Raw genomic sequence first — 24,193 nt, forward strand, 5'->3', positions numbered from 1 at the left:
TGCCCCTCTTACCAAATTTCTGATTTTTTATGAGACTATCCTCTCAATAAGCCAGGGTAGAAACCTCAGAGTCATCTTTGTCTCTCCTGTCTTCCTCACATTCCACATCTAATCAGTTCCCTGGGTCTATTGATTCAGGCTTCACAATATTTTCCCCATCCTCTATACTCATGTGGTCCACCACAGTTTAGGCCCTCATTACCTCTTGTCTAGACTGTCACATTAATCATCTAACTGGTTTCATTTTCTCCACACTCTCTTTTCTCCAAATTATCCTTCGCAGCTACTAAATTCATCGTCCTAAGTCAGAATCTAACCATTTTACTTAAAAATCTCTAGTGCTTTTCCTTTGTCTATGGGACAAAATAGGCCTTAGCCTAGCATTTGTGACTTCTACTGTATGATGTTAAAGACCCTTCCTGATCAATTTTGCTCTACTTGCCTTCACATATTCTACATTCCACTGAAACAGATGACTAGCTATTCCCAGATATTGCACCACCCACATTCTCCTGCCTCTATTCATTTGCTTGACTGAACTGTACTTGCTCCATGTTTCTGCCTACTGAAATCCTTTAAGGCCAAGGTCAGGTTTCACTTGTCATATGAATGAAGACTTTATATCCTTATCTTTCCAGTCAAGAGTGAGCTCTCCTGCCTCAAAGGATCTCTGGACCTCTCCTTTATCCTTAGCACTTCTTACCTTGTATCATACTTATTTCTATAGAAGATTTATCCCTTCAATTGACATATAAGTTTGGAGGATAGGAATTGTGCCTACTGTGCCTCGTTTCATCTTTGTCTCCTTGGTGTTGCTTGTGGTGGCTTATGCATAGGAGGTACCTAAAGAGCATGGAGGAAATGAATTTGCTAATGCCGCTAGAAGCATATCTGCTTTCATCAACAAGTTGATGTGGAGTGACTTTTCTGTGCCCTGGGGGGACAGAGGAGAAGAAGGAGTTCTTTCAAGAGCTTCCAGTCTAATTCAAGGGATGGATTATACAAAAGAAGTTCGAGAACACTAATGATAATAACAACTTCTATATGGTAGCTAGCTGGTACAGTGGATAGAATACTAGATGTGGAGTCAGGAAGACCTGAGTTCAAATCTAGTCTCAGACACTTATAAGCTGTGTCACCCTGGGCAAGCCATTTAACCTCTATCCGCCTCCATTTTTCCATTTGTAAAATGGGAATAATAATAGCACCTACCTCCCAGAGTTATCGTGAGGGTCAAATGACATGTCTAAAGTGCTTTGCAAATCTTAAAGCATACATAAACTATTGTTATTATTTTTATTGCTTAATATTCTATAGCTTTTCACTGTTCCTTTTTCTGGTATGGAAGAAGGAGCATTAGACTTGGGATAAGAAATCTTGGGTTCAAGTTCTGTCTCTGTTATTTACTAACTCAATGACTTTGAGCTTATAGGTCCCTTTACTTCTCAGTTTGCTTCTCTGTAAAATGGGGCCACTGGATGATTTGAGCTCTAAGGCAAATTATAGCTTTTATATTCTTTGGCCATTTTGATATGAAAGGGTAAGACTGAGTATTAAGGACTGATTGGTGTGGCCTGGAATAGGCAGAAAATCTCACCAAGGAGGTAAGGTGCGAGTTGGATCTTAAAGGATCATAAGATCATAAATCTAGAGTTCGAAGGGACTTCAGAGGCCATCTAGCTCAATGCCTTCATAATCCATCTTTCTAGAGCTCAAGTGATTTGCCTTGGGTCTCCCAGGTGGTCACTATTATAGAAGAAACTTGACCCCAGGTGATCTGACTTCAGAGATGGTATTCTTTCCAAAGTGTTGTGCCATCTCACATAGAATTCTTAATCATACTCATTGGAATTGAATAAAGTCTAGGCACTCTTTATCCATTATACATGTTGCTTTCATTCAGATAAATAGAGATATGGTAGGTGTGAGGGAGTAGGGAACAGCATTCTAGAGAGGGGGCAGCATGAGACACAGAAGCCGAGAAATGCAAAGTGTCTTTGGAGGTGATAGACAAGTCAAGGCTTTCTGTCAAAGACTAGTATGGGATAAAACTGGAAATACAGATAAGAGCCAGATTGCAGAAGCCCTTGAATGCCAGGTTAAGGCATTTAGGATTTATCCCAAACTGAAGAATGATGTGGCAAAAATGTGAGGAAGTTTAACCTGATGATTGATGGAACAAACTGAAGGCAGTAGACTGCTGCAGTGGTCCTGGGATGTATCCAAGCCTGCTGACTGCTTGTATGCCAGGACTCCATTGAAAATGTATAAATGGAACATTACCATGAATTTGACATAGACTCCTTCTGACACTGGATGCACAAATAACAGCCTGTCTAGGCCTGGACCTGATGTGGGTGCAATGAGCTGTTAAGTCCCGGCTCTGGGTCCTTGTACAGCTATATGCCATTCACAAACCAGGTCCAGTGGGTAGAAAAAGTCTAACCAAGCCTCCCAGGCATCAGAGAGCTAAGATTCCTTGTGAATGCAGGCCACTTTTCTTGACCTTTTTCAAACCCCAATGGTCCCCACGGTCAAGAGCCTGCAGTAAACTTAGAGCAGTCATTAATGCAGGGCCATTTCCACACAAGATGGTGTTGGATTCTGCCCAACCCCTCAGCCTTAGGAAAGGAAAACAAAGTATTATAACTTCATGAGAAAGAAGGGAGTCCTATGGGGACTTATTTGGGAATGAGGTAGAGGCTCCTTTTTTTCCTTCCCCTTAGGGTGTGAATGACTTATGGGTGGCCCTAGAATTCCATGCCTTATAGGCAGAAACCAATGTTACACAAATTTTAGTAATGTGATTGAAAGCTTGACAGAGCTCAAGTTTAAACAGATGGAATAAAAATCAGAATTCTGAACCTGAAATGGAAAAACAAAATGGCCTTGCAAATGAACCCAAACATGCGCAAGGAGCAGATCAGTCAAATGCTGACAAGTTTATCATGTAAAGCAGAAAATAAACTGCACCCAAACTCATCCACCGTGACTTAGGCCAGAGGAAAAAAATATCCAACTGTAATGAAAACAAGGGGCAGGCAAAGGGGAAAATGCAGCGAGAACCGTTTGTCTTGTTACACCCTCATCTGGAATATTGAGTCCCATTTAATATGGTAAATCAATCTTCTCCCAAAGAACCATTGCTTAATAGGAAGAGGTGGGAGTTGAGTAATATCAGACTTATCGGCTCTGCCATCAGAGCCCAGAGTAAATGACAAGGGGAAAAATGATCCTTTCAATACAAAGATTTCAGCCACCACAAGGGTTTCATGATCCCAGTTCATTTCCGAACAGAGACTATTATTTAACAGCTCAGCTTCAAATGGAAGGTAAAGGCTCTCCAGACTACAACAGTGGAGAATTAGAGAGATGGTCTCTATTTCTGTGTGGAAGTAAAGAAAGAAAAAGCTTAGGATATGTAGGAATACAGCAATTACTCTGCTGAATCGTTAGTCATCCTTTAGGGTTGAAAAACAGCTTGTAGGAAACCGTCTTTTAGGCAACACTAAGATAGCATCTTGATTTTGTTTATGTATTCTGCTTTGACAGGATCCTAAAGTTTCTTGTGCCTATAGATAGTTATTCTATTTATTGTAATCTGCTTTGACAGGATCCTAAAGTTTCTTGTGCCTATAGGTATTTATTGTAATCTGCAATTATTATAATTACTTATTTTCACATAGTGGAAAAAAAAGATAGCATCTTGATCTTCAAAATATTACCTGGTCTAAAAGTGTAGTGTAATGCAGGATTTTGCAATGCAATATTAGCTTAGGCAAAGCTGTCAGTTGCCCTGGATGGAATGTTGCTGATGGTATGCTCTATGGGCCAGGTGCCAACTGGCAGTTGGGCTGACACTATAAAAGCCCCTGCAAACCCAAGCCTGGGTTCTGTTTTCCCCTGACTTCACCCTGTCCACTCATCTACCCCTTCCCCTGGGGACATTACCAGTTCTATTTAATTTAATTGGAAAATCATGTTTGCTATGGATATCCTCCTTTAAAGTTTTCTTCCAATGCTGCCTTATGTCATGGAGGTGACATTAAGTTCTCAAAAAGCATGAGTTCTGGAAAGTCTCACAAGGCAGAAAAGACATTTTTGGATAGGCTGGGCATCCAGAGACAAATCTAGTTGAGGCTGAAAAGACTTAGCCCTAGTTTTGCCTTAGAATGATGCATTTTTGGGCAGCTGGGTGGCTCAGTGGATTGAGAGTCAGACCCAAAGATGAGAGGTCCTGGGTTCAAATTTGACCTCAGACACTTCCTAGCTGTGTGACTCTGGGCAAGTCACTTAACCCCCATTGCCTAGCCCTTACCACTCTTCCGCCTGAAAACCAATGCATCGTAAGGTAAGGGTTTAAAAGAAAACAAATAAACAAATAAATAAAGCAAAAAGATAATATAAAAATTGTAAAAAAAAAGAATGATGCATTTTTGTTTTTGTTTTAGCTAGAACAGTTTTACTAAGGTGCAATCTTCAGCAGTGGAGAGAGTAATTTACACTGATGAAATTACAAATCTTTGCTATATTAATTATGTGCAAGCACTACTTTGTGCTTGGGGCACAAAGATAGGTACACCATGAAACTGCCCTTAAGGAGCTTACAACTTAATATGGGTATTGGTGGGAAGATATCTACATCAATGACTATGATACAAGGCAATGTATGACAGTTTGAAGTAGATTCAGGCAATAGGCATAAAATAAAAATATCACTTTTAACTTGGGGGAATTGTAGGGGAAAGCTTTATGGAGGAGTTGACACTTAGGTTAAGCCTTGAAGCAATAGAGGAGCTCCAACAGGCAAACGATGGTAGATTTAGAATTGGAAGAGACCTTAGAGGGAATCTAGTTCAACCCTTTAGTTTTACATATCCTGAACCTGATGTCTGGGGAGACTAATTGACTTGGCCAGGGTCTCATGAATAAGAAGAACAAATCCAGGATTTAAATATGACTCCTGACTTTTCCCATACCACTGTTCTGCCTCTTTCATGGAGGAGAGTGTGAGTTAAAGCATGCAGATAGAAGAAGACAGGACAAGAATATGAAACTATGGTTCAATTTGGCTGGAATATAAAGAATGTAAAGGAGAGAAATACAACTGAAAGGGTAGGATGGAGTCAGATGGGAATGTCAGGAATTTATACTTTATTTAGCAGATAATTAGAAGTCACTGAAGATTCTTGAGTAGAGAGAGGCTTTTCAAATATTGTCTATTTTTGTCTTCACAACAACACTGGTAGATGATTTGAGGCAGACAGAGGCTAAATGACTTGCTGAGAGTCACTTCATGAGTATCTAAGGCAGGATTTGAACTCAAATCTTCCTGACTAGGTCCAGCACCCTAACCACTTTTCCACTTAGCTGACTTATGAGGTAGATGAAGGCTTTTGGTCAGTTGGTTTCAATGGGAATGGAAAAGAAGAGATAATGTTGACATAGAGTAGAAAGATATCAGACTGGACAGAGGAAAAGAAAGGCCAAAGAAGACTTTAAAATTTCTAGCCTTCAAAGTGGCTAAGATAATAGTAGTACCATAAAAAAGAGATATTTGAGGAGCTGAGTTTTGAACATAAATTGAGATTGAGCTTCTATTAAAACCTCTTGGTAGTTATATTGAGAAAGTAACTGGAAACATGGGCCTTGAGCTCAGTAGTGAGGGATTTAGAATGGCTGTATAAATTTGGAAATTATTTTCAGAGAGGTGATAAGTGAAGCCATAGAAGTGAAGAAGATCCCTTAGGGAGAGAATGTAAAGAGAGAATAGGGCCAAGGATATATTTTAGGGACACTCTCAGGTAAAGAGCAAAAAGACAATGAGGAGTTCTAAAAGGAGACGGAGGAATGACCAAATAGGCAGAGAACCATGAGATTGCAGTGCCATGGGAGCCAAAGGAAAAGATATCAAGGAGGTCATGGCCAATAGCATTAGGCTTTGGAGATGTCAAAGACAAGAACAGGAAAATACCCATCATATTTATATATGAGAGGACATGAATAACATTGGAGAGAGTTTTTTCAATATAGTAATGGGGCAGAAAGACTTTGCAAAAGGTTGAGGAATAAGTAGTTAGGAAATGAAGTTGGTGCATATGCTCTTTTTCTAGAAGTTTGGCAGATTGAATGATAGCTTGAGAGGAATTGTGAGTTAAAGGAAAGTTTGTTTGTAAGGCTTAAGGAGCTTTGAATATGGTTGTAGGCCAAGGGAAAGGAAAAGCAATTGAGAAGGGGAATTTAGAGACACAAGAGATAAGAATAACTTATTCCATTAATCATAAGTTCACAGAGGAAAAAGAAGGGGATGGTATTTAAGCTATAGATGATAATCTATTTAAAAAAAGTTTTTATGGAATTGAATCAGCAGGGGGAGGTGGCTCTCAGAGCTCTCAGTTCTCAGACCATCTGGTAAACTAGAAACAACACAGAAAATAAACTGACAATAACATCAAGGAAGGACTTAAGAAGGTACCCAACTTCCCAGAAAACAGAGACTACCTATAATTTGTTAGGAAAAATGAGCAAACAACCAAAAAGCACCTAACTATAAATAATTTTTATGGAGACAAAGAGCAAGGTACAGACACAGAAGGGGACAGTGAAAGCAAAGGAAACACACCCAAAGAACAAAATAAAAAAAATATATTGGATACAGAGTCTGGAACAGCTCAAAAAAGACTTCAAAACCAATTAAGAGAGGCAGAGGAAAAGTGAGGAAGAGAAATGAAAGTGATGCAGGAAGAAATGGTCCAATTGAAAAAGGAGAACCGAAAACTGACAGAGGAAAATCAGATCTTAAAAATCAGAAATGACCATCTAGAAACTAATGACTTGATGAGAAATCAAGAAATCATAAAGTACAATCAAAGGAATGAAAAAACAGAGGAAAACATGAAATATCTTATTGAGAAAACAACTGACCTAGAAAATAAATCTAGGAGAGACAATTTGAGAATTATTGGGCTACCTGAAAGTCACGATCAATAAAAAAACCTTGTATATCAGATTTTAAGAAATTATCAAAGATAACTTCCAAAAGATCCTTGAACAAGAAAATAAAATTGAAATTGAAAGAATTCACAGGTCACCTCCAGAAAGAAATTCTCAAATGACAACTTCCAGGAATGTAATAACTAAATTAAAGAGCCACCAAAATCAAGGAAAAAATACTTCAAGCAGCCAGAAAGAAACCATTGAAATACCATGGAGCAAGTATCAGGACCACACAGGACTTAGTGGCTTCTACATTAAAGGATTGAAAGACATGGAATATGATAGTCAGGAAAGCAAAATATTTGGGTTTACAACCCAGAGTTACCTATCCAGCAAAACTGAGTATATTCTTTTGGGGGAAAAATGGTCATACAATAAGAGAGAAGATTTCCAAGCATTCCTGAGGAATAAGCCAGACCTAAACAAAAAATTTGAAGTCTAAACACAAGACATAAGAGAAGCCCAAAAAGGAATAATGAACTGGAGGAATTCCATGTGAACTAGAAAGACCTCCAGGAGTTGATGCAGAGCAAAAGGAATAGAGCCAAGAGAACTGATACATTATGGCACAATTGAATGTAATAGACTTTTCTACTAACACCAATGCAATGACCCAGGATAATCCAGAGGAATTTATGAGAAAGAATGGTATCCACATCTAGAGAAAGAACTATGGGAGCAGAAAAGCAGAAGAAAAACATATGATCTATCACGTGGTTTTATGGGGATATGATTGGGTCTTGATATTACAAGATCACTCTGTTGCAAATATGAATAATATAGAAATGAGTTTTGAACAATGATGCATGTTTAACCCAGTGGAACTGTTTGTCAGTTCTGGGAGGGGAGAGGGAAAAGGGGAGAGAAAAATCATGAATCATGTAACCATGGAAAAATATTCTAAATAAATATAATTATAAATAAATAAATGCCTATAAATCTAGTAATAAAAAATTAAAATAAAAAGCTTTTATACAAATGAAGCATGCTTATTTCAGAAAGAAGAGAATTCTGAGAAATCCATGATATCTTCTCTTACCATCTTAACTTGGTCCCATTTGCCTGTATCTGCTTCAGGAAGCCAGAGCTTCCAAATGAGGGTTTATTCCTTATATAATGTTAAAAAAAAGATAAATGCAGATTACCCTAGACTTGGTTTGAATGTTTATTTTGTAGTGCACACACAACCATAATTCCATTCCCTTATTAGGAAAAGTAGACATTCAGACTCAGGTTTCTTAAACATATAAAGAAATGTGCATTCAATCACAATAGCTGAGAGTTGTGTGCTGGACTGTTTCCATAAAGAATTCCATTTGTTCTGTCCAAGGATTTTACTGTGAAGGCAGTTGTCATTCATATTTCTGAATTAAACTCATAAAGCTAATAACTGCATCATCTTGATTAGTTTCCATGTCATGATGTTGAGTTCTACTGAAGGTATGTATGCCTCACCTTCTGTCAGCTCGCTTTCTTTGCTTTTTATGGACTTTTGCCAGCAATGGCTCTACTCTAATTGGCTTCTGTTGATGTAAATATTTACGGGACATCATGTAACCCAGAGGGCATCTGCTTCAAAAGTATGTGTTTTATAGGGATCACCATGGCAGGTATCCAGGAAATACTGGTGTATTCTGTAAGGGTTTTCTGTTTCTTTCATCTTTCTCCTGCAAATTGACACTGCTATCTTCCAGACTCAGGGAACAATTGCTTTATTAAATATCCAGACCAGGATAAATGTTATCAGCTCATCCTGGGCCAGAAACAGCCTGACCTTCATGTTTAGATGGCAAGGGAGCCTACATGAAAATTACCAACTACCTAGGGGTTTTTAATCCCTCTCGGGACCTCTATGGTGCTTCATATCTCCTTGCCTAAACCTCAGTGCTCACCACTAAAAGCAGTGGGACTTTCAACTCTCCAACTCTAAACTGATCTACTTCATCAATATTCAGGATTTCACAAAATGGACAGAGAAGTCTGGCAGAGAAATAAAGCTTTGTCTACTCTCCTCATCCTCAGCTGTGCCAAGATCACATTCAAGATTGGGCTACAGAACAAGAGAAATTATGGTGGTTTGAGATAATTTAATTAGATGTAACCTTACAAATAGGTGATAACTGAGAGGATATGGTATCCAATAAGATTTCTCTGGTCTTAAATATGTCCTTATCTTTCCCAGAACCTCTAAATATGAGATGAGAATCATTCCTTCTGTACGCTCTCTCTCTCTTTCTCTCTCTTCTTCCCTTTCCCCTCTCTCTCTTTCTCCTTTTGTCCTTTATCTTTCTTAGTGTTTTAATTTTTTCCCTTTTCTTTTCCTTCCTCCATTGCTTCCTTTCTTCCTTCTTTTCTTCTAAGACTTTTTCCTATCTCACTCAGATTAGAAGTATGGTGGCCACTCAGGGATCTAATCTAATCCCACTGGCATCCTTAGCACAGAAGCTTTAACCTGTTCCATTTCTGACCTGGGCTAGTTAATTTCTCCTTAAGCATTCTGGTTGGCCCTCTGCTCCTGGAGGATTTACATATTGGTGTTGAACTTAAAATTGGAATTCAATTGGCTTTAATCCTCCTGTTACCCAGAAATCCCAAGATCAAAAGATCTTTCAATCTCAGCCTCTTTAGTAATGTGCCACCATTTTTAGCCTCTTTTGAGTTTCAACTTTTTTTTTAAACTTCAAGAGTCTCCTATGAAAATATTAATACCAGTGGCAGAGTTATAGCAGAATAAAGAGCTGCAACTATTGAACTTCCCCTAAAACCTCTCCTACAAAAAAATCACAGAAAACACCAAATCAAATTCTGAGAAGAAAAGTCAAGAAAAAGTCAGAGCAAGTTATTGTTCTATCCCAGGGCAGCATAGAGAGGTCTTTGGACTCTGGCTGGTTGTGGTGTAAGTAATACTGTTTGTGGGCCTTCCACACATGCTGCACTAGGCAACTAAACAACTAGTTAGAAAAAAAAAGATTCCTGGGACCTTCCTGTGTCACACAATGCACAGGATCCAGTGCCATTTGGCATCTTCATAGCTCATTATTCATTTCTAGGTCACAATTCCAGGGCAGAGAGGAACAATCACCATCACAAGGGAGCTGGGGCCCTACCTAATGTGAAAAGGGAATTCTTTGTTCTCTTTGTCTATTCTGAGTTTACACTTGTGAAAGGGACTCCTTTGTTCCCTTTGCCTATTTTGAGTTAACATTTGGTTAACAATAACTTAAGTACCTCACTAGATTGTGAAGACAGGATTAACTCTCCTTTGTCTACTTTCAAATTGAATCAACAAAAGCTTGAACATCACCTTGGGTGAGTGGATAGCTGGCTTTCCCTTCCTGTCTTCTGGAGAGAGTTTAATTCTGGTTGAAGGTCAACAAGTCCTGGCTGAGTCAAGCACTGAAGCAATATTTAGTTAGATAGGCTAATGTCTTCTCTACCCTTCTGTATTTCTCTGCTTTCACTCTTTCCACCTTTTTTGTAAATAAAAGCTATTAAAGTCATTTTGACTTTGAGCAATAATACTTTGAATTGGTGACCACAATTATTATTTATAATTTTCATATATTTTAGTTAACCATTAAAACTTAATTCCTACACTGGGTAAGGACCAGAGTACTAGCATAGAGGCAGTGATCAGACCTCTCCCTGGATCACATCACACCTTGGAAGCATCAAAAACCTACAGGCCCACCTGGCAGTGTCAGGCAAATTAAGAAACTATGATTGATTCCTGAGACGATGGGGGAGCTTATGTGTGGAGAAAAATGTATATATGTGGGAGCCTCTGGGATCCTTGAAGTCTTTTGGTGGCTCCATCTTTTGGTGGGTTGGTCTGATGTGGCTCAGCTTGATTAGGCATTCAATTCTGCCTTGGATTTGGTGTTGGTGGCTAGAGGAGTTCAGCTTAGGTGACTTGCTTGGGTTGAGGAGACCCTGGCCAGAGACACTGGTTCTTCAGCTCTTCTCCTGGCTTTGGTGGGACACTCTCTTTGGTTTGGAGACACTCAGATCCAGTCTTAGGGTATTTGCCTAGGCAATATTTTCTGCCTCCTTCCTACATTTCCCCCTTTATTATCTCTACCTTGCTGTAATACAGCTACTAACAGCCTCATGACTTGAGTTAATTTTTATAAATGGTAACCACAGCAATTTTTATTATTCTTATGTTCGTCAAATCCATTTTAATTGTTATACTACCAAGAAAAACTGAGTATAATCCTATGGGAGGAAAATGGATATTTAATAAAATAGAGGGTGTCCAAGTATTCCTGATGAAAAGACTAGAGCAGAATAGAAAATTTGACCTTCCAACGTAGGATTCAAAAGAAATATAAAGCAGTAACCATGAGTGAGAAATCATAAAACACTTAATAAAATTAAACTGCTTATATTCTTATATGGAAAGATGATACATGTAACTCCTAAGAATTTTATCATTATTAATGCAGTTAAAAAGTGTCTACTGTGGGTAAAACTATCAGTGACACCACGAACCAGATCCCAAACCCCAAACTCCAAACCCAATACTATAAATTTAGGAACTGAAAGCAAGGAAGCCCCAGCCTCAGAGGCAGAAACTCTCTGAAGAAACAAAAGGACAAAGCTTATATAGGTTTAAATTTAGGCAGGAGTTGAATTGGGTATGGGGTACTTTAGCATTGGACAAGACTGTTGCTGGAGGAGGTCACATAATAAGAATTCTTTGATTGATTAGGGCCTGTTGCTGGACTTATAACTGAAAAGGCTCTTTTTCAAGTTATCTATCTCTTATAACATTGTGCTGATAGTATTGTTTATGCTATTTCAGCAGTAAGGAAGGTGGACTATAGGGTTGGAGTTGCAATACAAATAGAGCCAGGGGCAAGATAGAGGAATTACAAACAAAATGGAGTTGCTTTAACTTTCTTGGTTATTCACATTACCTTGATAGAGTGTGATCATATTATTTTAGGATTATCTTTAAAAAGGATAAGAAAGATAGGATGCACTGGGAGAATGGGCAAGGGAGAAGCAGAATGGGGAAAGTTATCTCATTTAAAGAGGTGTGCAAGGAAGAGTTTCTACAATGGGTTATGCTTGAGTCTCACTCTTATCTGAACAGTACATACACACACACACAGAGTTGAATATAGAAATTCATCAACCTGACAGGAAAGTAGGAAGAGAAGAGCTTAAGAGAAAGAGGGGTGGTGGTAAAATGAAGGGTAGATTAAAGCAGGCAGTGATGAAAAACCACATAATTTCTGAGGAGGAGACAGGGTAAAAAAAAGTAAAGTATTATTACCCAGTTCAGGTAACTAGATGGTCGAGTGGATAGAGCATTGGACTTGAAGCAAGGAAGGACTGAGTTCAAATCCTAACTCAGATATACTAGTGTGATCCTTAGCAAAGCAATTAACTTTTCTCATATTTAGTTTCCTCCTCTAAAATCTGAGGACAATCACAGCATGTAATTCACAAGGTAGTTGTGAAAAATTGTTTTAAAATAGCATGTAAAATGGCTTTGCAAACTTTAAAGTGCCATATAAATGCTTTAGCTATTATTATTTTTATAGTAACCTATTATTAACTGTTTACCTTAGCAGGAACTAATCTATCAGGTTTTTATTTTTGTATTGTAACAAGTATATAGGAAGGAGAGGGACTAAAAGAAGAGGAGGAAGGATGCCCAAACCAAATTTCATCTATTTAATTTTATTCTAACAGGATGGACTCTGCAGATGGACAATGAATCTGGCCCAGAATTGAATAGAAGGAAGAGATTGGACTGGATTACATTAGGGAAATTGTGTAGTGCTTTTAATGACTGTAAGCTTCTCCCTGGAACAAAAACCCATCTTTTAAAACACCAATATGATTCTGGTAATGCTAAATAGCTACAAATCATGGAATACCACAATCTCTGATGAATCAAAAGTTGTGGTTCACCTAAAGGGCAAGAGAGAGATGCATAATGGGTATACATAGACTGCAACATATTGCCAATGAAGCAAAGAATTGACATAAAGGCATCATCAAAGACATATGTGAACTGAAAAAGAGATTATATAGTAGTGAGGGACTAGAAAGCTTTAGACTTGGAGTCAAGAAGACCTGACTTGAATCTTGCCTCAGACATTTGTTAGCTGTGTAATCTTGACAAGTTGCTTAATCCTTTGTCTCTGTTTTCTTACCTGTAAAATGGAGGTCATAGTACTCACCATCCCCCCTTGTTGTTGTGAGAATCAAATGAAATAACATTTGAGAAGTTTATAAACTGTAAAATGCTCTATGAATATTATTATTTCTATTATAAGAGATGAACAACACATGCTGAATACTTTTCATCACATTCAGAGATCTAGAGGTAATTCCCCAAACACATTAATGGAGGATTTACAAGAGTACTTGGATTAGATTTACACAAGATCAAGAAGTATGGAAGAATTTTCAATTATACCATGGAGGGGAGACATCCACAAAGAAGAGACTGAGAGATTGGTTGAACAATGCATTGAAGTATATCCATTTAAGACTTTGGCTGGATGCGAACGAAGTTGGTTAAGTCCCATTCTGATCAAAGCTTTCACTTCTCTGTTGAAAGCAGGGATGGAAATAACTGGAATGACAAATAAACTAAAGTGGGAGGTAAATTTTCTTGGAGTCTGAGAATTCATCCAGCTTGACTTTCTTGAAATTACAAATCCTCCATGAGGAAGTGAAGGAGTCAGCAGAGAAAGTGAAACCAGAATTGGCCAGAAAGTAAAAAAGATTTGCAGGGATGGACTTTGCATCCTGTGACGTGAGGATTAGATCTCTATGACAGCAACATAGGGGCTTCCTCTTCCTCCCAGAGAGAACTCTGAAACACTAGAGATGGAAGGGAGAATATTGAAGATGGAAGAAGGACAGGGTAGAGGAAATCTGGTACTTCATAATTCTTCTCAAAAATACCAGTCACATTGACAAAAAAAATCACATTGCTAGAAATTCTCAAAAGAAAATTCAAATTAAAAAAAGATAATGATCAATTGAAGAAATCCCATACAATAAATAAAAACATGGAACAAAAGAAGCAGAGGAGAAACATTGGAAGAAAGGAATATCAAAACAATATCAGTAGTAGTACCAGAAAGAATTCAAGAAATCCCAAAATAATGCTGTTAAATATATAAAAGAGAGTCAAGGAATAGAAAGGAAGAGAATGACAGGAATTAAAAGGAAAAAGGAATGCAACTAATAAAACTCCAGAAAAAAATTGTTAAAAGAACTCAGCAAAACAGAAAATATAGAATATTTGAAATATCACTGGACACAATTCAAAGTAGGACTAGCATAATAGAAGATAGAATAATAGTTATTACAATTAAGATGATGATGTCTTGATGGTAGATTTTGTCACTTGTTTATAATAAGGGCTGTTGGGTGTGCCAGTGAGCTGTTGAAATTGGCTAGCTATGGTAGTTGTTCCTACCTATCTAAAGAATCTACCCAGAACCACCCAGACTATCCTTTTCCTCCCTAACCCTGAAGATCAGGGCCAGAAGTCAAGACAGGGGTCTGGGGAACCCCTTTTATACCCTCACTTCAACTGTCACCCTGGCACTTGCAGCTTGCAACCCATGAAAACATGGTTGCAGGATTTTATCCATAACTCCTCCTCACTCTACTTATTCTAGTTCTCAGTTCAAATCTTACCTCCTCCATGAAGCTTTCCCAGATGTTCCAAACCTACAGTGATTTTTTCTTTCCCTGAATTTTGGTCAAGGCAACAAGTATTTATTAAGCATTTGCTATGTCCCAAGTGCTGTGCTATGGCAACCCAAAACCAAACCCTATTGAAATTCTAGACTATGTTAATAGTATATCTAGGACAAGGGAAGAAATATTTCAATTATTCTTTGCCTTTATCAGATTACACCTGTACTATTATGTTCAATTTGAGGTACCAAGTTTTAGAAAGGACATTGACAAACTAGAATTCATCCAAAGGATTATGAAAAGGATGATGATGAACTGAAAAATCAGTTTAAATACATTATTCTGAGAAAAGTCCATAGATTTCACCATATTGTCAAAGGGGTCTATGACGCAAAGAGGTTAAAAATCCCTGTTTTAGAATAAGAGCCACAGGCATTCATTATGTCATCACTACAGCTACCAGCTAGATTCTCCTCAACTACAGTATTAAGATTCATGGAAGGAACTGGGAATAGTTGACCTGTCATTGACCTTGCAAAGCACCAAAAATTTCAGGCCTTTTTCAGAGAAATTGCTGTCTAGTCATATGTCCCTTACCCTATATTTAATGTTTTTTAACTCAAGCAAAAGACTTTATATTATTTGTTCCAATTAAATATCACTGTATTAGACCAGCCTAAGACTTTTTTGTCCTCATTATGACATCTAGCCCTATTATTCCTGATTCATGTCACCCACAGATTTGATATCTTCAGCTATGTCTTGGATTAAAATCTTGAGCAGAACTGAATCCAAGACAGATTCCTGGATCATTCTACTAGAGACCTCCTTTAGCATCAGTCCTTAACTCAATACTTAATGGGGCCAGTTGTTCATCCAGTTACTAATCCACTTAGCTATTATCATGTCATTACCATATCTTCATCTTGCTCCTAAAGATGTCTTGAAAGATTTTATTAAATCATGTCCTGAAATCAAAGCATAGAATTTTATTTTATCCTACTTTCCTCTACCTAGGAAATCTCCATTTGAAAAAACCTAACTATTTGGGTTATATGAGGGAAGAAAATATTGTTTGCACCAGAGCCAATATATTGTAGTAGAAGAGAATCTAGTTGGTAGCAATTGTGATGACATGGTACCTTAGCCTAGAACAGAGATTTTTAACCTTTTCTATGTCATAGACCCCTTTCACAATATAGTGAAATCTGTTGGCTTTTCTCAGAATAATATATTTAAATGCACAAAATAAAATGTGCAAGGTTACGAAGGAAGCCAGTTATATCAAAATATAGTTGTCAAAATAATAATTTACCAACCTGCTCCCCCCCACTTTTATGATCCCAAGTTCAGAACCCCTGGGCTAGAGAGACAGAATGGTTTAGTAGAAAAAAGCACTTGACATTGGACTCAGAAGACCTCTAGCCCTGACACTAATTGTATGACAGTATACAAGTCTTTGAACCTTTCTGAGCCTAGATTCTTTCTATCTGTAAAAAAAGATCTAAGGATACTTAGATTATTCACAGATTAGTGCTCTAAATAAGATGATTTGGCACAAAGTAGCAAGCAATATGCCTTACTGAGCATATTTCTTAATGTCCCCAACAGCTATCTGAATGTCCTGCACTTAATAGTGCTCAATAAGTCTTTGTTTTTCATGATCCAGCATGTAATACAACAGCCTCCTATGAATTAAGAATGAATATTCTTAGCAGTAGAGAAGTGCTTTTATTGTATAAGCGGACTGCAATATTTGACCAACAAAGAGATTCAAATTAGATTAGGCATAAAAAGTATCATTAGAACAGAGCCTGAGCTGGTCCTGTCAAAGGTGAGGAATGACAGTTAGACTAATAGAGTACTCCACAGACATCCTTAAGATGTCAGAAATTAAGCAAGGCTTCCAGAAAGTTCAGCAAACCTTCCATGAAAAACTTAAGAGAGAATCTAGATAAGAACTGCATAGGATTGTGAGTCTGGGCAGTTCCCTTAACTTCTCTGAATCTCAATTCTTCATTTCTAACATAACCATGGATTTGCTAAATGATATCAAAGTTCATTTCACATATCAAAGTTCATTTCAGTTTTGACTTTTATGTTACTTTAATTTCAGCAACGGCTGAAAAAACACACACATACACTCACACACACTCACACACAGAGGAATATGACTTCCACTAGAGGAAATCTTCAATTGCTTGAATATCTTTATATTTTGTAATATTCCGCATTTACTCATTAACAAGGATTTCAGAAAATAAGCTTATTGATAGCACCATATTTATGTTTGGATGGCATAGTGTAGTGATTCCCAAAGTGGGCGCCACTGCCCCCTGGTGGGTGCTGTAGTGACCCAGGGAGGCGGTGATGGCCACAGGTGCATTTATCTTTCCAATTAATTGCTATTAAAATAAAAAAAATTAATTTCCAGGGGGCTAAGCAATATTTTTTCTGGAAAGGGGGAGGTAGACCAAAAAAGTTTGGGAACCACTGGCATAGTGGATAGAGTATTGAGTCTGGAGTCAGGAAGACCTGAGTTCAAAGATAGCCTTAGACACTTACAAGCTGAGAGGCCATTAAGAAAGCCACTTAACTCTATTTGCCTTAATTTCCTCATTTATAAAATGAGTTGGAGAGGGAAATGGCAAACCACTCCAATATCTTTGGCAAGAAAATCCCAAAATAGTATCACAAAGAATTGGACACAACTAAAATGAATGAATAACAACAGTTGATATATAGATATATATATATATATATATATACACACACACACACACACACATATATATGCACACACACACACACACACACACACACACACACATATATATATATACATATAATATTTAGACATGATATATATTCCATTATTTTTTCTGGAATATTTTACAAATCGGTTTACAAAATTTGATATATAACTTTAAGGCATCACAATTCTGAAAAGACTGACCTAGAAATTTGCTATTTTAGACTGATACCTTAGAATGGATAAGAAAATATAACTTCAGTAAACAGGCATTTATTTTCTGAGCAAAGTGATTTTTGTTTGTGGATGCAGCCCTGACCTTGGATTGAAGGAGACCCGAGTTCAATTTTGGCTTCAGACACTTAGTAGCTATGTGACCCTGGGCAAGTCACTTAACCTCCATCTCAGTTCTCTCAGCTATAAAATAGTGATAATAATAGCACTTGCCTCCCAGTATCATTATTTATTTATTTACTTAGAACATTTTCCCATGGTTACATGATTCCCAGGATTATTTTTTAGAACAAAATAAGATAATATTTGTAAATTAGCATGGTTCCTGGAACATATTAGGTACCTAATAAATGCTTTCCCCACTTCAAATCAATGGCAATAAATGAAGAAAAGAAAGAAGGGAATATGCTTTTTGAGTTGGAATGTAAACTATTTGCCTGTTCACTCATGAGGCTATGACATATCTGTGAAAGGCAGAAACAGAGGCAAGGGAGATAACTAGTCAAAGGGAGGCTAGAGAGGTACCAGAGTTCTGAAAGACTTTGAGCCTGAACCTTGCATCCTGTTCTCCACCCACTGCAAAAATGCTACTAGGAAGATTAGAGAGGACTGATGAGAAATTTCCTGTTCATTTTGTTCTTAGAGTCAATTCACATACTCATGTTGTAATCATTTGAAGGATTAAAAACTTTTATAAGAGAATTTCAAATTCTACATTCCTTTTTTTATTTCTTCAGTACTAGAAGGAATGTGTCAATTTAGAAATATTGGAGTAAATGAAATGAACTCTCTTGACAGATATTTTCTCATTACTGAATGTTTTCCAGGAGAGGCTATGACAACTTGTTAGGATGTTGTAGATGGGATTTAGGCCTTGTGTGGAGTTTGGCTTATTAATTATGTAGTCACTGAAGTTAAAAGATAATAGGATCATTGATTTGGAAATGGAAGGGCCTTAGAGATTTTTCTAGTTTTTGGAAAACTAATTTTACAAATGTGGAAACTGAGGCCCAGGGAGGTTAATGACTTACCAAGGTCACAGAAGCAGCAAGGTTTAGGGATGAAATTTAAATCCAGGTCCTTCAACTTTGAAATCCTTGATCTTTCCAATTATTATACTACCTTCCTGTCTCTTCCAATTCTGTGATTCTAGGAAGTGTAATTTCATGAGTTTCAATTAGTGCAGATTAAGAACTTAAGCCTGATAACCACATCTTGATCATTCAGGAGAAGGAAATAGTATAGGCCAGGGCACTCACTAAATTAGAAACAAAATTGAAAATAACAGAATAGCCTGTTATTTTAATGATTCTCTCTCATGAAGAAGGAAAATAATGGAAAGTATTATTACCCTCTTGAGAGAGTTAAATAACTTTCAAGATCTCAGTAATTTATTAAATTCACTGAGGGCAGGGAGTATATGCCATGTTTCCTTGCATACAGCACAGTTCCTGAGACAGAAATGAGGCTCAATTCATACATATTTACTGATTGATAATTCCAGAGAAATAAGATTGAATCAAATGAAAACAATAATACTAACATATTGATAAAGAAATAGGACTGAATATTACTTCCCAGGCTTTCCTTTCTGTTTTCCACAATCTTTCTTTTTAGCCGGACAGTGACTTGAACATTCCTGTCTCTGCATCTCTGTTCATACTATTCTCTATTTGAGATGCCTTGCCCACTACTCTCTGCTTATCTAAATCCTAAATATCCTTAAGGACCAAGCCTTTATGTTTTCCAAGAAAAATATCCCGATTTAGCTTAAAACAACATTTTCTAATTTTGAATGTCTACAGCACTTGGAGTTTATGAGGTACTTAGTCAAATATTTTTGTTACTATCAGTTATATGTTTTTATGTATATTTATTGTACATTTCTCTAAAAAAGGAACTGTATCTTACACTTATAACCCATATAATGGCTGTCACATAGAACTCATAGACTTACAAGATTCTGTAACTGAGAGAATTTATGACAGTGCCTAGTCCCGACACTGATGTTTTCTGTTGTTCATTCATTCCAGTTGTGTCCGACTCCTCATGACCGCATTTGGAGTTTTCTTGGCAAAAATAATGGAGTGGTTTGCTATTCCCTTCTTCAATTCATTTTATAGATGAACTAAGGCAAATGATTAAATGACTTTCCCAGAATCACAGAGCTAGTAAGTGTCTGATTTGAACTCAGGAAGATGAGTCTTCCTGACTTGGAGCCCCCAGCACTCCATCCACTGGGCCACCTAGTTCTTACTGACATTTTAAAGACAAGGAAATAGATAACCAGGAATTCATTAAGGAATTTATGGGATGTCAGGTGACTATTCAGAGACCAATTAGTCAATAAATATTTATTAAGCATTTCCTAGTGTTGGGCATTGTGCTAAGTGCTGAGGACACAAAAGAAGACAAAAGATAGTTCCAGCCTTCAAGGAGCTAAGCTTACAATCTAATGGATTGTAATAGCCAAATTGGGACTAGAACACAGGTGTCCTGACTTTTGGCCTATCAGTCTCTCCTTTCGACTATCCTGCTTCTCTTAGGCACTTAACACATAATTTTTGATTGATTAGATTATTTGAATATAGCAGTATTTCTGAAGCCTTTTACCTTGCCTTTTTAGTGTCTTCTTTACCCAGAAATCAAAAACAAGGATCACAGCAAGTCAGACCCATTCAAATACAGAGGAATTTAAATAAGAGATGCAGTTTCTAGGAAGAGGATTCAGGTTTATTTTTTTTTAAAGATTTTCTTTTTTGTAAGTCTCAAAGCTTTAACTGACAAAGAACAATGGCTTGTGTGCAAGAGAAATACCAGGTACTGTCAGTCCGAAGCACTAGGACTAGAGCAGGGCATGAACTGATAAATTGCTCTCTCATTAGGAGAAAAGCTGCAGAGCCAGAGATGCCTAAACATTGCCCTTGGGCACGTCTGGGGTTCTAATTTGAAGGTGTTTGTCTTTTTTTAAAAAAAAACTTTCATAGTTAGGTTGTTTCTTTTCCCACTAGTGAAAAGGCTCAACAATTACAGCCAACCTGGAAAGAGGCTAAAAGCTTCCAGCTGAACAAAAATGCCCATATGTCCTGTATACCTATATATCTCCCAAATGCTAGCTAGTCTTTTGAGGGAAAAAGACTGGGCTATTATTGGTTGAAAATTATATATTTATATGGATTTGCCATTGTTCTTCATATTCCGAAATTGCACTGATATTGACAATATTTTTTTCCATTCCATATGCAGAGAATGGAGGATTGGGTTATGAATGATGGGGATGTTTTTGGTGGCACTATCCTCATTCTTTCTCTAGATTCCTGCAGAATAGAGGACAACACTACCACCACCAAGGAAAGAAAGGCAATGAGGATGAAGATGAAGAGACATTTGGGGGTGCTGCTGCTAACCTTTCACAAGGATCGTCCTGGCCTTAGCCCATTCTGTTCTCCCATCTGATGTCAGCAGACCAATCGGTGGTAACCTTTCTTCCTCATTGTCAGCCATTTTGACTATCTTTCGCAATTGAGTGAATAGATCCCCCTCACTGAGGCGACGGAAATTAATGACCACATCTAAGACAAAGAACTGTGGGGGAAACAGGTCAGACATTTCAACTCATGGAAACTGAGATTAAACCAAAACCCCAAGGCACCAAGTTGTCATTTAATTCTGATGGAGGGTCCCAGAGGAGAAGGAAACTCTTGAATTTAGCTGTCTAATGAGACCTATAAGTGAGACTTATAGGTCTCAAATAGAGAGTGATTCAGGTCTAAGACTAAAGATTCCAAATTGCCATCAAATCAGAGAGGTCATGTAGATGGAATATGATGACATGAAAACTTGTTTTCATAAAACTTGTATACTTTTACTCTCATGTAGCCATGAACCCTCCAGGGTCTTTGAACTGTGTGAGACTTCATTCAGGAGCACACACATAACTGCTCATTTCTTCTATGCATTAAAGAATTCCCAGTTCAGGTTGTGGCTCAAAATTTCTTTGACCACTTTTCTTATTTGCTTGGTATTCCTATTTCTCAAGATCAGAGAAGCATAGAGGTATTTTTTTTCACTGAACTACTGAATCAAAATGAAGATATGAAGCAAGCTCCAAGAAACAACTTCCCCCCCCTCTAAATAAAGCATAGGAGAACTAGGAGAGACTGAAGAAGTAACACTTTGCAGTTAATCAGTTAAGCAACACAGAACACTTTGTTGTAAGTTTTTGAATTAGATATATTGGAGATATAGCTTTTTGAACCATGTAGATTCTATAATAGAATTTTAATTACTACTGCTAATTTAATTAACAGTCCTCACCAACTGGACATCACCCAGAACTATCATTCTCAAACATGGCCCATGGCCTCTTGTTCTGTCCTTAGTGAAGCTACAAAAGAACAAACTGGCGAGCATTCTCCACGTCTTGACTAGAAACATGAAGGCAATTCTTAGACTGTGAGAGGCAACATAGCTTAGTGTCAAGACAACAAAGGGATTAAAAATCAGGAAGATCTGGCTTCTAAGCTGTGTCTATCTAATTGTGAGGATCAAATAAGATCAGGTATGTGAAAATGCTTTGAAAAATACAGAGCACTCTACAAATTCAGAGTATTAATATTGGGTTCTATCTTAGTCTAAGTAATCCTCAAATTGTTCTAGCTTCTTCAAGCTGGATAACGACATTGTAGCAAATGAAACCATTTTACCTGATTGTTACAAGCCACAATGATATGCTCTGGTTCAGGCATAATACTGCTTGTCTGAGCCACAAGAGTATCTTTTGTATGTCCTGGAAGACGATAGGAAGAGAAGAGCCCATAGTACTGCTTCATACAGAGAGGCTGGCCAGATAGCTGTCCTCTGGCACAGTCAATAGGTATGGAATGGCTAAATAGGGAGAAAGGAAATAAGATAAGGAATTCAGAGAGAGAAAGAGAATGAATCTTGAGTATGTATCATTTCATTAGATGAGACAAAATTCGCTAAGAATCATAGTTTCTTTATAGTGTTAGATGAACACTATAATTCCTTTACCCAACTTATATGTCATTTCTGAGTTCATCAAACAGTAGAAACATCTGAAGAGGACAACAGTAGCCATCTATACAAATAGATGGTTGCCAATGATTTATCATGGAAATCTTCATGTAAATAAATGGATATTTACATATATGTATTTGTATGTATACATACATGTGTCAGAAAATAGGGGATACAGTCTAGAAAGCAGCAGACTTTAGAAGAGCCAAGGGAACAGTTGTATGTAGATATGCCTGTTCAATTCACAATTCGAATGTCATAATGATGTAGAGGAAAGCTCTATCTTTATGCTCAAGGCTGGCTTCAGATTCCCTCTCCCCTTTCTTCTTCTCTAGTAGGAGATTGGAAGGGATGAGGTAGCAGATCTATAGGAGTTGACATTGACCTGGTACTTCCTATCCTATTAGCTATCAACTTGCTATGTCCTTGCTCTCCATGGTGCCAGTTACTGCCCTAGTGCCCCAGAAAAAAATGCATCTCTGAATCAGGTTTTCATATTCTTTTCCAATTAGAAGTTCTTGACCTCTGCTTCTGTGGTCACAGCTCTGTGATTTTTTCATCTCTCCTTGATAGTTAATTCTATAAGATCCATAAACGGCTATGGTATGTAAGAGTTAGAGATGGCCCCAAATTGTGAAGAAAGGGAAGTTTATCTTCTAGGAAGTGTGTTTGTTGTGCCTTTTTATCTTCCCTTTTGAGGTCCCCTTTGCTGTATGGTCTTCTAATCCTGCCCCTTTTATGCTTATTGGTCCTTCCATTCCCCATGTCTGCATTTCCATATGCTCTAGACTTGGTCTTTTCTTTTCCCACATCAATACTTACTGTGCTAAGTCCTATTACCTTACCAGCTTGCCAGATGACTGGTCTATTAATCTTTTATAAAGAAATGTGGACTAAGGTGTTAAGGATTAGAGTTTGAAATGTTTTCAGTCTTCCCTTTCTCTAGGGTGGCTTTACATTTTAAACTGGAGAGGAAAGTTCTTAATTTATCAGGTTAAATTTCAGACATACTGACAAGCCATTGCAACAATTGGAGAGAATATTTTTGGGTTGAAAACTTTCACTCCTCAAGTCTCTGATTCTATTCTTGCCCTTTCAGTTGAACTGCCTCATCCATCAAAGTAAAAGAACACAAGGCAATGAAGAAAATGCTAGATCTGGGTTTGAATCCTACTTCTAAAATTCACTAATTACGTGTCCACGGAAAAATTATTCACCTTCTATGAGATTTAAATATTCTATAAAATATGAACTACAATCTATACTACCAAAATCATATGGTTGTTGTGAGGAATTTTCTTCATAAACTCACAAGTGCTGTGGATAAATAAGCTATTGTTATTATAATAATATTTTGGGAGAAACAAGGAGACTGCTTAATGAAGCCTGGTTCCTTTCTGGATTTTTTTTGGGGGGAGGTATTTTTTTTTAAATCCTGGTGACTCATTTCTTTGTAGGGGAACTCTCAGCTTCTGCATAGTTGCCTTTTCA

General features: G+C 37.5%; 1 protein-coding gene across 1 annotated transcript in view; it reads right to left on the reverse strand.

Annotated features, from left to right (window-relative positions):
- CHAT (choline O-acetyltransferase) overlaps positions 1-24,193 on the reverse strand; it is a 93,738-nt gene that overhangs the window by 38,716 nt on the left and 30,829 nt on the right. The window contains exons 5-6 of the mRNA XM_044662701.1: positions 22,369-22,549; positions 21,070-21,247 (exon numbers count right to left, since the gene is read on the reverse strand). Coding sequence (XP_044518636.1) covers positions 21,070-21,247; positions 22,369-22,549 — 359 coding nt within the window. The remainder of the gene's footprint in view (positions 1-21,069; positions 21,248-22,368; positions 22,550-24,193) is intronic.

The sequence above is a fragment of the Gracilinanus agilis genome, chromosome 2 (genome assembly GCF_016433145.1).
Source record: "Gracilinanus agilis isolate LMUSP501 chromosome 2, AgileGrace, whole genome shotgun sequence".
NCBI lineage: Eukaryota > Metazoa > Chordata > Mammalia > Didelphimorphia > Didelphidae > Gracilinanus > Gracilinanus agilis.